Here is a 16,085-nt window from a genome sequence, read left to right as displayed (position 1 = left end):
AGGGGGATGATTCTTCTCTTTTAAATCCGTTTGTCACTATTATACAATTTCAGGTTTTCTACCCTTTTCACTCCAGGTTTACTCTCCTGCAGGATGTCACATTACTGTTTCACAAATAAAAGTTTAATTCTCTTTCCACTCCTGGTTTACTCTCCTGCCAGTATGTCACACTACTGTTTTGCTTTATCTTCCTGTATGTGTGTGATTCCCAGACTCACTGTTTGCCTTGTTCACTAACCTGCCAGGGCTTTTCCGTTCTTCAATCACTCTCTCTTTCATCCACGTAAGAAATGCTTTTCAAATATTGGGTCACCAACACTTTGCACTTCCATTCGCCTCTTTATCTGCCTTGTGTACTCTCCTGCCAGGGTAATTGGGACTTTCTGTCACATTTCCCAGGAGTTGAAAGCAGCTTTTTTGCTGGAGGAGCCGACTCCATTGAATACTCTGTCATGCTCCTCAGCGTTTATTTGGACTCGGTCTAGTCTTTTTCAACATTGTCACCGCCGGTTCGGTTTTAGTCATTAAGTGACCTAGCGGTCAGCGTGTTGCAACTGATTAGGCTTTCCCCGTTTGTTGTTTCGCTCCTAGATCATTTTTCTTAGCGGTGCTCTGCTCTTCTCTCTGCCTCCTCTTTTTCCACCTCTCCCTCTGCTTCTGCCTTTCCTACTTAGGGTCGGATCCCGCTCCCACTACTCTCTGCCAGTCTGTTTTTTGCCGCTTTTCCCTTTTTTCCATTCTGTGTTGTTTTGCCTGCTCTCTTTTCTTCACTTTTTCGGCTGCCATCTCCCCTTTCTTGCCTCCTTACTTCTTACCTGCCTTCTCGCCTTTCTGGCAGTTTTCGCTTTCACTTTTCTTTTCCCTCACGGCTGCCGAGTTTTCTTTTTCTCCATTTTTGGGTCATCGCTCCCATTCTTCATCTGCCCGGTTGTCTTTCTTGCCTTACCTGTCTGTGGTTTGTTGTTATCCCGTGATCCAGTCTGTCCCTTAACTGTTCGCTCTTGGGTTCCATACAGTCCGCCCCCCGTGGGGCTGATATTTCCTTCTACACAGAGTCCATCATCCTCGACTGCTCCCTCAGGGGAATGTGGCTACCTGCATTCTACTGGGGTTTTCTGTGCCCGAAGGCTTTTTCCCCATACATCCGGCTGTTCCGAGATCGAGGCCCTTTGTCTGTCTATTTGAAGCAGACACAGTGGCTTCATACTGTGGCAGACCTTACCTTCTTAAAAGAAGGAGACCCCCAATATGAGAAGAAAGAAGATTCCTTCGCCGGAACCTTGCTTGTCAAGGGAGAGGAAGAGGGGGACTTCGAAACTGTGTTTTCTACATCTGTGGAAAGTGAAGTTGACACTTTCTCACTGATCCTTAAAAGGAGGATGATTCTTCCCTTTAATATCTGTTTGTCACAATTTTGCAATTTCAGGTGTTCTTCCCTTCTCACTTCTGGTTTACTCTCCAGCAAGACTGTCAGTTTACTGTTCCACAAATTCAAGTTTACTTTGCTTTCCACTCCTGGCTGACTCTCCTGCCAGGATGTCAAACTACTGTTTTGTTTTATCTTCTTGTATGTGTGTGAGTCCCAGACTCACTGTTTACCTGGTTCACTAACCTGCCAGGGTGTTTCGTTCTCCAATCACTCTCTTTCATCCATGTAATAATGCGAAATTGGGTCGCCGACCCTTTCTCAGGAAAGTTTGTATCTATTTCAACTCTTCTTTTCAATTATTGGGCCACCAATCCTTTTCCAACAAAACCTCACATTTGCAATAAATTCTCTTCTGAAGTATTGGGTTCACGATCCTGTCTTAATATTGCTTGCATCAGTATCAGTTTATTTAATGGTATCACTTTGACTTTCTCGCGCTGTTAGTGTGACACAGCTTTAACCTTCAAGAACTCCAGTTAACCCATTCGCTTTTCCTGGCCTTACAGGGCGGCTTTGGTGTTCCTAGCATCTTTCCTTCTCCTTCCTTTTCGGTCCGCTGACTCTGTGTGCATCCTGTTAGCTGGTTAGCCCTCACTTTGCCTTCTTGTGCTCTGTGCGGTTTCAGCTGCTTGAGGCAATCAATTGGTTGAGCTTGCTTGAGTTCGGTCTCCTTGCATGCCGTTCGTGTCAGCCTCTGTACTGCTTTTTACAGTCTGTTCGCCTTCAGCGTTCCGACTGGCATCAGAAGAAGCGACCAACATTTTCAGGCCCTGCCTCTCTATCTTATTCTGGTCAGCTGTGTCAGCTTTAAACTTCCCGGCATTGCTTAACATTTTCCAAAGACTATCCCTCTTCTTTGTCTCAGTACTAAAAAGTGGGGGGGATAAATAAGTTGGTTGGCTGAGAAAACCTGGAAATTCTTTAACTACATCACAATAAGCCATGTTGGTATATTGCAGGGGCACATCAGTGTCATTAGGAATTGTGACTAAAAGAGTATTTCGATCCAGTGGTTGTCTGGAGTTTGTCTTCCCTATGTGGTCCTCCCGCAGAAAGCCAACCCCAGGATCAGAGTCAGGTAGCTTCCTTGGCCACATAAGAAAAGCTTCCCTCCAGAGAATCAGTGACAATATTGCTAGATTCCTCACAATGTACAGGTGCAATTAATTCAATGTCCTTTGCTGCTTCATGTTTAAAACCTCATATGTGGCACCCGGTGTATTGTAAATTCAACTGCACAAGTGTAATCATTCCCTCCACCACCCCACCTCCCTCCACCCTCCCCCCAACTCTGCAACAAACCCTCCTCCCCTTTACCCCTCCCCCCCAACTCTGCAACAAACCCTGTTAAAAGGGTTGCATCCGGCACTCTTTTTTGTGAACATATTTATATGGCGGCATTTGTCAAGCGTCCTTTATTTAAAACAATTACCACAAAACAGCTTGTTCACACACAGAGCATCAAATATATTCTACCTCTCTCACCCTCTCCCAACCTCCAACTTCTCCCAAGATCCTCATGCTATTCCCTTTTCCAACTGCAACTGGGTATCGCACTTACGTGTAAGTGGAAGACGGCTGGACTTTATTTCCATCAGCATCTACAAGAATTCCCATAGGAGAAGGATGGTTTAACATCAGAAATCTGTAAAAAAGCATATGGATGGTGATCAACTCAAGAGATTTAGTGGCATTCCTTTTCACTCATTCTAACTTTAAATCTGTTGGCACCAAATTGTGAAATTGTATTGGTGGCACGCCATTATGATAGACAATCTTACAATGGCATCTACCCTGACCAATGGGTGCAAAATTATGATTTTGTGCTGGTTGGTCAATGCAAATGTTGGAGCAAAATCGCCCAATGCTGGCAACAACATCCTGGCATGAAGCATAATTTACTCAGTTCTTCCTGCTTTCCCCTACTCTCTTGTTTAGTACAGCCGCCAAAGGAAAGAAAAACAAGGCTCATCAATCACCTCATCAGAGAACACACACCAGATAGGACTATTGATTTGTTTCAATAGGGAAGCATTTTGTTTGGAGGGTCACTAAAGATAGTGAGCTGATCCTTTGTTGATACACTTTTGACAAAAGTTCCTAAGGAGTAGTGGAAGAGTGATGACATGGTATGGTGAGATTTAACACAATTATTACTTCTTTGCCCATGATGTATATTGGTAGTGAGGTGTCAGGCTTTTCTCCAAAACTTCTTTCCGTCCACGGAAGCTGCTGATTCCCCACAGTCCCCTATGAATGCTGACCGCTCAAGTGATTATAAACAGTGTAGCTGTAAGCATTCCTGAGGGAAAGGGGGAAATGGGACAAAATAACAAACTCCAGGTCTTGTTCTGCTTCTTGAAGCCACTCAACCTATTGAGAAAAGACAATATAAAACAATGGCCCTCATTCCGAGATTGGCGGTAAGTACCGGGCTTTACCGACATGGCGCAAAGAACTATTCCGATCTGGCCGCAGACCGCTAATTGCGGGCCATTACGACTTCGCGGGCACGAGCTTTGCGCCATGCCGGTAAAACCCCTTAACGGCATGATGCGTACCATAAGTAACAATACCGCCATGGAAATAGTGGTGTCCGTAAATTACAGAGACCGTAAATTACGGACACCGCTAAATAACGGAACCTGAAATATCGTCATCGCACAAAAACGGGAAGGAGCAAGGCGGCCATCTTTAAAAACACAATCCATTGCCATCCTCATCAGGCAGCACCCTTGGGAGCAATCTGAACTACGGAAAAGGTCATCACAACCTGCAGGAATGCCAAAAGCCCCGAAGAAGTCAGCAGACCGGCTCCGCAAGCAGCGATTTAGCCCGGAAGAGCTGCAGGCCATGGTAGACACCCTGGAGGAGCACACTGACGTCGTGTTCAGCGGGGACATGTGCTGGGAGGCGGTGCTCCATAAAAAGAACATCTGGGCACAAGTTGCCCAAAGGGTGAGCGCAGTAGGCACCACCCCCCGCACCACCAGGGACTGCCGCAAGCGGTGGGATGACTTGCGGATGAGGGTGCGGAGCATCCTCACTGCCAACCGGAGTCAGGCACAGCAGACCGGAGGGGGCCCAAGTTCACCCATGAAACTCACAGCATGGGAGGGGTTCCATGTGATAATATCGCCGCAAAAATATCGCCATACAAAAATGTCGCCATATTTTTGCGGCGATATTACCCCATGGAACCTGCGGGGGACACCCCCGCAACCCCCATATATTTTAAAAGGGACCGGGGACACCCCCGCAACTCCCCCATCCATTTACCCAATAAATTATCCCCACCAAAAATATCGCCTATGGCCGTTCCCGATGACCATATGTACAGCAATATTTTTGGTGGGGATAATATTACCTGATACCATGGGAGGAGACATGCTCTGCACTGATTGGGACCACATCCATAGAGACGTCGGCGAAATGGAGTGTGGGGCACCGTCGTCTGCTGATGGAGGTGAGTGTCCAAAGTCAACACCACCAATGGCAATTACAAGATAAATACACACCCAAGGGCCGTCCAAGGCACCTTGTCATGGTGCCCTTCCCCATCCAAATCATGCTGAGCCAACTGCCACCCAAGCAAGTGCCAAGTGCAAGTACATAACGCACATCACACATAGTGCACAAACTGGCACATCCCATGATGCACACTGTGCAGCTGGGTTGGCAGTGTGCGAGTCAGACTGCACAGTACCAGGCCAGGATGAGTGACTCCGACACCTGCGTACAAATCAGGCACATGTTGCTACGCCCAAAAGGCTACAAACCCCAAATTACTGAAATGTGAATTCAGCCATTAATGAAATTAGCGTCTCAAACAATCACTCATGCCGTCCCTCACTTCTACCCCCACAGGTAGTGAGCATGAGAGTGAGGAGGCGGAGACGAGCCATCCCACCACCTCCAGGCCCTCCCTGCATCGGCGCCTGACATAATGCCCACCCCAAGGTCAGAGGAGTCAAGCATCGCTGGGGAGGTGGCAGCCACGGCCCCCCTGGAAACCATGGACAGCCCCTTGTCCATCTGTGGGGCGTCAGAGAAGGAGTTCTACCCCACTGTCCACACCCTCGAGCCAAGCAATGTCCCCCAGGTATCATGCATTGACTCAGGGGAGCCTGACACACCTGCCCGAGGTGCACGTGGCGAAGCACAGGGAGACGCCAATCCCGTGCCCAGTCCCCCGGTCAAGGCCCTGTCAGGGCATGTAAGCCCCATCCCCTGCAGGGATGAAACCGAATCACAGGATGCACTGTGTGCGGCACAGCTCACTGGCCTCATCACTGAGTTCATTGAAGACAACCACCAGGCCAGGGTGGAGTGGCTAGACGAACTGAAGGCAATGCGTCAGGTGGTCACGGACGGTATGAACCGGCTTTGTGAAGTCCTTGGACGCATTGCAGATGCCCTTGAGGCTGTGCATACCACTCAGCAGCCTCAGCGATGGGACACCCCCTCATCCAGTCGCTCTACCCCGGCAAGCCTGGGGCGACGTTCTCTGCGTTAACAACGCAGCCGGGACATGCCTCCCCCGGGCCCCGGGAGCATGGAGTAGTTGGCATAGCTGCCACATGTAGCCTTGATGGACACCATCGGACTACTGTTGCGGAGTTGGGGGGAGAGGGGTGGTGGGTGAGGGTTTGTTGTGGAGTTGGGGGGGAGGGGGGAGAGGGATGAGGGTTTGTTGCAGAGTTGGGGGAGGAGGGAGGGAGGAGAGGGTTTGTTGCAGAGTTGGGGGGAGGGGGGAGGAGGGAGGGTTTTGTTGCGGAGTTGAGGGGAGGGGGGAGGAGGTGGGGTGGTGGAGGGAATGATTACACTTATGCAGTTGAATTTACAATACACCGTTGGTGTTGCAAAGTTAAACCTGTGTGGACATTCATCATTGAGCATGTGTATTATGATGTCTGACAGTGCATGGTGTACAGGTATCCACACCCCCAGTGCCCTGTGTGCCCATGTCATGCCACCCTCTGCTGACCTGTGTTTCCGTTTTGATGTCCAATCAATGTTTGCCACACGTCATTTCCTCCTGTGCACCGGCCCCATGATGCTGTCTTGCCCCTTCCTCCTCCTCCTCCTTCACTCCATCTTCATCTGGTGTTGGCAGCCCCATGTCAGGGGACAGGGCCACGTTCCAAGGGATGCACATTTTGTTCAGCATTACACATGACATGGGGGTATTGGACACCTACACATTGCAGTAGATGGGACCCCCACCAGACCAGCTTATGCAACTCATATGTGCCTTATGCAAGCCAAGTGGCTACTTCATCTCCACGCATGCACGGGTATGGGCAGTATTGTAGGGCTCCTTGGGCCTGTTCTGTGGGTTTCTGACAGGGGTCCTGTACAATGGTGTCAAGGGACAGCCACCAACACCTGCATGTCTAGCCAATGAAGGTAAGTGGTTGGACTGTCATGGTGGAGAACTGAACTTGTCTTACCTGGCAGCAGGTCGTCAATGGCCATATGCACATGTCCATGGATGCATTTACCCCAATCATGGCCCCCATATGTGCCCTGCGCAATGGAATGTTGTAGGGGGAGCGTCTTCGAGATGGTCTGTGAACTATGGCACGCACATCTTGTAGAACATGCATCGTTTATACATACAGCAGTCTTGAGGTTAGATCCATGAAGTGTTGTGTACTGTGTGATTCCGTAGTTGGGTATGTTGGCTGTAGTCAGTGGCATATTCATCATACTGCTCTGATCCTTACTATGGTGACTTCCATCACTCCTATGCGTGTGCCGAACCGGTGATGTGGTGTGGTATCCCTGCTGCCCTCAGTTCTATCCACTCCCAGGGATGACTCTGCGGTGTGGTCACATGGTGGAGGCAGCCACATTCTGCATATGCAGTGTCTCTCCCTATATGCCCTGAGGGTGTGTGGGGGCCGCCATTGAGTGGTGCATGTGTTGTGGGATTTGGCCTGGTCACATGTTGGTTATGTTGTGTTAGGTGTGTGCCTTACTCCATCAATGTGGGAATCTGTACTCATGTGCCGTTACACTGGCTCTTTGGCACAGTGTTTGGTGGGGTGAACGTTGTGCACTGGCGTCATCATTTCAACCCGGTTTGCTTATGCAGGCACCCACCTCATGGCACAAATGCACTGGCATGACACCGTCAGTCGACTCACCAAGCAGCCAGGCACATCTTCCTGCATGTCACCCCATGCGGCAGGGTAGCGTGGAGTTCAGCTGGCACATTCAGTCATGAATTAGTCCTGGATGTCGGGCCCACCCATGCGTGATGTTCTTGCTTGCGTTGCATTCCGTCTGAACGTTGGTGGAGTGGTATTGCTTGCGGTTGCGATACGCCACCTGCATGCCATGCAGGTCTGCCTAATCCACGTGGGTGCAGTCAGGGGCACCCATGCAATTTGGCATGCCTGCCAATGCATGGGAGGCAACTTTTGTGTCGTATATCTCCTGGGTAGTCTATGGAGGGATGTGTAGTCCCTTGTGTGCTTGAGGAGGTGATCCAGCACTTGGTTCTGCGTCCGTGAAATGGACGGTTGTGATATGCCATGCATGGGCCCCACTGTGTGCTGGTAGGTGCCTGTGGCATGGATGTGGGGCACAGGCACCACCTTCAGTTGAGCGGGGATAGCAGTGTGTATTTGTATGATGATCACTTATCTCGTAATTTGTCAGGCCAACTATGGTGGTGATGGTGTCACAGTCAAGCTGGTAGAGGGTGTGTATCTGCTCAGGGGTTCGCTTGAGGGACCGGACCTGATGCGTGGGAATGGGGGCTGCTGGGGTGGTGACGGAGGCTGCACTGGTGCTGCATGCTGGGCCTGTCTCCCCCTCCTTCTCCCCTTGTGTTTCCCCTGTGGTGGGGGCTAGTGTTGTCCTTGTGGTTTTGCCCTTGCAAGCAGGGTCTCCTGCTACATGTACTGCTACCACTATTGGTCTCATCTTGGTGTGGGAGGGGGTGTGGAGTGTGGGTGTCGTCCTTTTCTGATGTGGCAGTCTCCATTGACTACACCTGTGCTGCTTGTGTGCTCCTGTGGCTCTGGGGACTACTGCTCAGGGTTCTTTACTCCTTCTCTGAGATGCCTGTATGTACTCCATGCCGGTAAGGTACTTAACGGCCTTAAGGAGGCCGTTATTTACATGTGCGCATTCCTTGTGATCAGCTCCGGTTTACGCCATGCCGCTAATATCGGCACGTTATGTAGCGCGCGCGACACGAGACCGCTATTTACTGCATCGTACTTTGCGGTGCCGTAAATAGCGGTCTGGTTGGTCGGAATGAGCCGTAGCGGTATACGATGACGGTAATCATTTACCGGCATCATTTTCCCCTTACCTCCAACCTCAGAATGACCCCCAATGTTTGTTTACTAACCTTTCTCGTCCCAAACTCTACCTTCCCTCCAAAATAATATCCCAGATAAGAAGAAGAAACACTCCACCATACATGATTTCCTCTTCTCACTACTTAGAGGAATATATTTCTTACTGTGGAATTTTCTGAATGTGACTGAAAAAGTGTCTATCCTTTTTAAACTCCTTAACTGGAAGACTGCTTGAACAATTTCTGGAAGTGTCAGGCTGAGAGGTCCTGTGTCCGCGGAAGCTGCTGAACCCCCGACAATCCCCCTGAAATGTAATTCCCAGAACTAGATTTCAATTCAGCTCTGCAAACTACACCCCAAAGGGAAAGGGGGAAGTGGATAACAAAACAACACCAGGCTGACTGCTTCAAGGCTAACCAAAGCTGAACCTGCAGAGGATATAAGAAAAGCAGATACAAATCCTTTTATTACTTACTTAACCTTAAGAGTGGGAAAGACATTAAATCCTTAACTAATAATTAAGAATCATACCTGGTTCTTCTCTTGAAATTTCTTAGAGAAGCTTGTAAAGAAGCTGAACATCTCTCTTACTTGAGACTCTTGAAATTCACAGCAACTTCTTAGTTTGGGCAAATCTAGAAAGTTTTGTTCTTTGCCTTTTTTCCAAAATTCACTAGTTGTTCAGTTAAATAGCCTTTATATTTCCTTTCTTTTTCAAACTTTTCTTTTTGTTTTCAAACTTTTTACAATTCAATAAAGTTTGTGAATTCTTGAAGAAACACGTGCTGAACACACACGCGGATAATCTCAATACAGAAGATTTGCACGTAGAAAACTTCCTGCGTTGAAGAACACGCGCACTGTAAGAAAAGTCCACGCGCAGAAAACACACGCGCTTGTAAAAACACGCAAGCAGAATTCACGCGCATACGGAATCACGCGCAGATAACACACGCGCTAGTAAACTCCCGCGCAGATAAATTTCTGCGCCTATTCACACGCGCCTTATAACCCACGCGCAAAGAGTTCACACGAAGGTCGAGTACACGCTTTAAAAAAGCACACGCGCAGGTAACCACACGCTAAATTGAGTTCTCGCGCTGAAGCACACGCGCTTGAAAACACACGCGCAATAGAGTTCTCATGCGGCAAACAAATTATCGCGCCAGGAAGCACACGCGCTGGAAACAAACACACTATTGAGTTCTCACGCGACGAACGATTCTCGCGCTAAGAAGCACCCGTGCTGGAAAACACACGCGCTATAGAGTTCTCACGCGGTGAGCCGATTCTCGCGCTAGGAATCACACGCGCTGGACGCGCTATAGAGTTCTCACGCGACGAACAGATTCACGCGCTAGGAAGCACACGCGCTGGAAAACACACGCGCTATAGAGTTCTCACGCGACGAACAGATTCACGCGCTAGGAAGCACACGCGCTGGAAAACACACGCGCAGTTGAATACTCTCGCATGCGCAAAGGTTCTACGGTTAGTTTCAGATTACACGTAGTACACGTTTTACAAAATAGCGTTCAATCGCACTCAGAAGGTTCAAAAATATAAATTCAAAGGTAACATTTTGACGAGTTCTCACTTAAATGTCATTAAGATAAACAGAGCTGCAGTTAAAACAAAGTCACGTATCTCCAGAACGATTTCTTAAAGATCTTCAGAGTTTCCTATCTTCAGAACGAATTCCTGACAGCTGATAGCTTCTCCTGAAACCCCCAAGAAAGTAGCCGCTCAACTGCTAACGCCTGAAGGATAAAATCCACCAGGCCCAAATCCAAAGCAGGAGCAGCCACTAAACACGTCCTCTCAGCTGGGGTTTAGATGATGAAAGGCAAAGAGTGACAGTTTAGAATGTTCATTGTTGTTCAGCAGTGTTTTCTAACCAATCAGAGCTGTCAATGTGAAACTCCATTTTGCCTTGGGTCAGAACCAGGATTCTGAATCAGCAAGTTAAGGCCAAACCAACTACAATAGAAAACTTCCCACCCACACAAGGCTAATCTAAAAAGGATAATAAAAGAGAAATAATGGGAAAGAAACTTGAATAAGGAAAAATAGCCTGAATAGGGGAAGGAAACCTGACAGGAAGTAGCCAGGAAAAAACCCCTTCTGGGAACAATCTTTATGCAGTTCAATTCCAAAAGAAAAAAAAGTTTGCACACTACTTCAGATTGATAACTGTCTTAGAAGTACTTGTAAAATCTTCTTCAGACTTGTTAAAAATGTGTATACGAAGATTGTCAAGCACAATTTCTTCTTTACATGAAATCGGAGAAAATCTCTTCTGCGCATGCATCCCGTTTTAGAAGTGTGCGCATGCGTGAGAAACTAGCATTCCCCTCTATATTTGAGAAGGCTGGTTTTAAGCATGCGCGGCAGAAAACTGTTCCAATAATAAGATTTTTTTTTTAGTCATTGCGCCTGCGTGAATAATAAACCTTGCCGGAAAGCGTATTTAGTTTTACACGCATGCGCTAGTTGAAATACGATCATCCGACTGAAGCAAGTGTTTTCCCTTGACTGAAGATCACGCGCGTAAGTTAGATAGTTAGTAAAACGTTACGAATAAACGAATCGTTTTTTCTGAATGAGTCTCCAATATGAAATCCTAACACGCTGTCACTTGCGCAGACAGCGTAATATTTCTATCCCGAAAACCGAAGAGTAAAGAGCACAAATATACACACTGTGCTCAGAATATATATATTAAACTACTTCTCGCACACGCGCGACGTTAACAAAAACTCTCAAGTTGAAAAAACAAATTCACACACGCTTTAACGGCACAAGTACATAATGAAATGCAGTTAATAAGGAAAAAAGTTCAATCTATATGATGAACGCTCTCAAAATACTTTCTTTTCTCTAGTAATAGATTTTGAATATTAAACATGAGCTGAAAATTAAATTAAAACAGGAGGTTATAACCTCTTCACTGAAATCAACTGAAGTAGTAAAAATAAAGTTACTTAGATTGCTTCTTTCTTCATAAGATGATCTCCGGAAAGATTCCAAAACACTCCAACCAAACTCCAAAATCCAGATAACTTAACCTTAGTAAAGGCCCAGTTAAAGTCTCAAAATTTACCAGCACTTCATAGACAGGACCTTCCTGCTGGGCTGCTGACAATGAAAGGCAGTTTAGAATGTTCTGACAATGGGCCTCATTACGACCCAGGCGGTAAGTTACCGCCTGGGTCGTACCCTTACCACCATGGTGCAAACTACGTTTACACCATGGTGGATGGCGGATTTACCGCCCCATTCCAAGGTGAGTGGGGCGGTAAATCCCCATTTCCCATTTTACCCTTCCCCATTCCCATTTTTGCCCCATAGGGCATAATGGGAGTGGAGAAGGCGTTAATTACGCCACCGTAAATTACGGTGGCGTAATTAGCACCATGGTCCCTTAGCACCATGGATTTTAACGCCTGCAAAAAGCAGGCGTTAATATCACCATGGCGCTAACGGACCTTGTAATCAGGCGTTAAGGGTAGGCGCCGTTTACGGCGCCGTTAACTCCTTAACGCCTGATTCGTAATGAGGCCCAATGCCTTTCCTGCACTTCTGACCAATCAAGGATGTTGCTTGAAATCACCATTTTGGCTTGGGAAATTCTCCACACTCTGTACTTCAAGGTTAAGGCCCAAACCATTAAGCATATTAAACACACATACACTTCCCCACAATCAGCCACAGCACATGTAACCTGACATGACGGGCTGACACTTTAGTTGAGTGGTGATTAGCTTTGGGGTGATGTAAAGTAAAAGGAGCTTTTCCTTTTTCTCAGGTGTAAAGACATTACTTTGGAAGTTGGGATTTAATAAATGAAGCAGCTGTCAGAGGATGCAAGTGGTTGTAGTGGTACATATAATTGTTAGGAGTTTCATAGGGCCTCATTACAAGTGTGACGATCCGGAAATAAGGATGCTGTCGCACCGTACCGGCACCCTGTCTGGACCGCCACACTCTGACTCTGTGGGCGGGGGCCGTTACACCCGGCAGGGCTGACCTGCTGGGCATAACAGCCCCCGCCTGCAGAGGTTTCACAGAGGCACCGGCACTGTTGACAACGGTGCGGGTGCATGGACCCATTCCCTTGGAGTTCTATCGGACTCCATGGGAATGGGGACTTACCGATTCCGCCGCATGACTTCCCGATCTACCGGGATTTATAATGTCCCGGTGGCACCGGGAAGCCAGGCAGCGGAACAGTGTTACGAGGTCGTCGGCAAACCGCAGGTCGCACCGACAGGTGATCACCATCCTCGTAATGAGGCCCTTTTAAGTGAGGGAAATATGTTCATCAGTACTATTTTCCTTGACTAAGGTTTTTTCAGAATCCCAAACCAAGATGGAGAAGCGGTGACTGAGACTAATTGGCTAGGAGAGAACAATGACAAGCACCTTGGAACGTTCTCAAGATTATTTAACTGCCTCTCATTCAAGTTTTGTTACAGGCAGGTCATGTTTACTTTATTTACCCAGTTTTAGGACCGAGGACATCATAGAAATCAAAGGAATTTCAAGAAAGAAGGACGATCTAACTCCGGAAGCAGAGAGAGATTAATGCAGAAACACTCAGGTGGGAGCGGAGTTTTTTGAGAGTGGTTTGGAGTCGTAGCTGGATAAAGGTCTTTCTGAGTAAACAAATACCCTTTGACTCGTCACGCCAGTGCTAGAAAACCTTTATGTACAGGAGACCAAAATTCTCGTAATGTTTGACCAAATGTGTAAGAAGCACAAACTCTTTGAAAAATTCATAAACATTGCGTTTGTATCAGGAGAGAAAGGCACATGGCTTAGGAGTGGACAAACAGCAAGGAGGCGCATTTCAAGGAGGGCAAGAACACATCAGCTCTAAATGAAGATGTGTGAGGAGTCAAGTTACACGAACGACACGCTCGTATGGTGACGGCTCGGAGTGGAGATACTAATCGTTGGGCATGCACGTAGAGCCAAGTGACCCTAGCAACACATTAGTGTTGTGTAGGCTAAATGTGGAGACAATATCCATCACACATGCGCCGTCATGGCCGGAAAGGATTATTAAAGATTGTAGTAAGAGAAAACTAGGAACGTACTCATTCCAGTATCTCAAACGAAAACGAGTACAGGAAATCTTTTCTCTTTTATTTCTAAGTTCAGTGACCGACCAGGAAAGAAGCAGGAGTCCTGAGCTCTTGTCATTGAACATTAAGAAGATCAGTGGAGTAGAAACATTTCCAGTTGTAGAGGAGCTTGGCAATAGTGCCAGAAAGACATTCTAAAGAAATATAAATTAGTTATTTAGTTTTCATCTCAGGATAATTACTAGGGACTGTTAGTTATTAAGAGACAAGACAAAAAATAGCATTAATTCATAGCACAGTCACAAGGCATTCAAGAAATAGAAGCACTTATTTACACTCCCCTGAAAGTTCAAAGAGGATGTTAACAAGAAAAGGTGAAATCTAATGAGTGAGAAACTTTATAGGGGAAAGGTTGAAATTTCACAAAGTGAGTTAAGCTTGTAACGTGTTTTTTTTATTTTAGTTATCCCCACTGCAGATCTCAAGTGAGCAGACGAGAGGAGAATCTGTTCCCTTCCCTGGGGTTACTAACTCAGCTGTAATCATTGGGTTGAGTTGGAAACACTCAGAGAGGGTCTGTGAGATTCAGCAGCTCCAACGGATTTGGAACGGCAGACGTGACAACAGCTCATCTGTCTCAAGAGTTAGAACTGTCTCAAATATGCCTTTATCCATCTAGTTGTATAGAATCCAGACCTGGAGACAATACGCCCCACATATTTAGAAACAACAGCCTCATTTTAAATGGGGTGATGCAGAAAATAGGAGCTTAAATGCGAGGCATCATATTATTATCCCTCCATTTCCTGCTCTATCCCATTTTTTCTACAGTGACGAGCTGGAGGGTGGCCATGGAAAATTCTATGCTGTTGTGCATTTCTACTACGCTGTGTCAGTGTGTTTCATTAAAAGACTGCATGAGATTTTCATGTCGGCATACAACAAATGGATTTGTATACAATCTGCCTCAATCCCTGGTCAAGATCAGGCTGTTTCAATAGGAGTCTATTAGCAAGCGCTGCCTGCAAAGCACATTGGCAGGCAGCTTTTATACTATTCACGAGACAGCGAGGAAAATGAAAGTCTGAAGGAGAGTTTGCATCGATTTCACTCTTTTCTTCTTCCCTCTAGCTTGTGAACTTTAAAATTGTACCCGGAGGACCCATAGCACAAAAGTGCTAAGGTTGGTGGTCCCTTGCATGTGACTAATGTTTTTTGCAAAATGCCCCTGAAAGTTTCAAAGAGACAGGTTGATTTCTAAGGAGCAGAGAAATACTTCAATTGCAAAGAAATCTGTCTCAGATGAGGAGTACTGGACTGATTACAATTAGGAACGGTTAGGCAATGGGCCTCATTCCTAGGTTGGCGGTAAGGTGTTAACAGCGCCAGTAAGGCTGCCATTAACCCCTTACCGCCGCAATACGAGGTCCTTTAGCGGGTCCTGCTAAGGGCGGCTGGTTTTACCAGGCGCCCTTAGTGGGAGCTAATTAACGGGCCCGTTGTTATCATGGCCCCATTCCTATTGAGCCCTATAGGGGCTCGAATGTGAATTGGGATGGGTTCCCTGAATGGGGAAATACCGGGTCCTCCAAGGTTGGAATGACCCAGTAATTCCCCATTCAGGGAACCCGGACCTGGTATGCGGTAAGGGGGTAGCCATGGCGCTAATAGCACCATGGCTACCTCCAACCTTGTAATGACCCCCAATATGTTTCCCTACAGATTTATTAGGGAAGGAAAACCTACAAACACAATTCATCTGATCTTTTAGTCAAAATAACCTTTCTTCCGGCGTAAGCCATATTGGTTAACATCACAACAAAAAAATTGTCAGAGTTCATCCCAACAGATAAAATCATCATAAGTTCATGAACGCTGAAAGACATTTAGAAAAAGTAGCATAAAAGTATGACATACAATACATTTTATCGACAAAAGTCGTAGCAGACCCTGGTCAGTAATGCCTTCATCAGGGATAACATTTTAGGTGAGGGAGTTTATTTTTTTCAAGACCTTCACAAAGTACCTCCCAGGGTGTTGTTCCTCCTTAGTCAGGCTTTGTGAATATATTCCGCAACAAAGTGAGCCACGGTCAGCTCTGTGGACTGCTTGCATAGGTGGATAGCTTTGCTAAAAGTTTGGATGCCATGCAGTCTAAACGGGGGTATCAGGTACATTACTCTGAGGTCTTTCAGTGTGTCACAGAATAATAAAAAGTGCTCCATTGTTTCCGCCACATTTTCGCCA

The 16,085-nt window shown here is 46.9% G+C and overlaps 1 protein-coding gene across 8 annotated transcripts in view; it reads right to left on the bottom strand.

Moving 5' to 3' along the window:
* The window catches only part of LOC138565957 (uncharacterized), a 1,066,445-nt gene that overhangs the window by 424,869 nt on the left and 625,491 nt on the right, over positions 1-16,085 (bottom strand). For 6 of the 8 annotated variants that reach the window (XR_011301733.1, XR_011301735.1, XR_011301734.1 and 3 more), the window contains exon 8: positions 2,991-3,074. The exons of the other annotated variants lie outside the window; for them this stretch is intronic. Coding sequence is in view for 3 of the 6 variants with exons in the window: in XM_069643053.1 (XP_069499154.1) it covers positions 2,991-3,074 (84 nt within the window). In the remaining 3 variants the exon portion in view is untranslated. The remainder of the gene's footprint in view (positions 1-2,990; positions 3,075-16,085) is intronic. 8 annotated transcript variants of the gene reach the window in all.

Source organism: Ambystoma mexicanum, chromosome 2p (genome assembly GCF_040938575.1).
Source record: "Ambystoma mexicanum isolate Mex_15411 chromosome 2p, UKY_AmexF1_1, whole genome shotgun sequence".
NCBI lineage: Eukaryota > Metazoa > Chordata > Amphibia > Caudata > Ambystomatidae > Ambystoma > Ambystoma mexicanum.
Note: the sequence above shows the minus strand (reverse complement) of the source record. Positions and strands in the feature narration are given on the sequence as shown.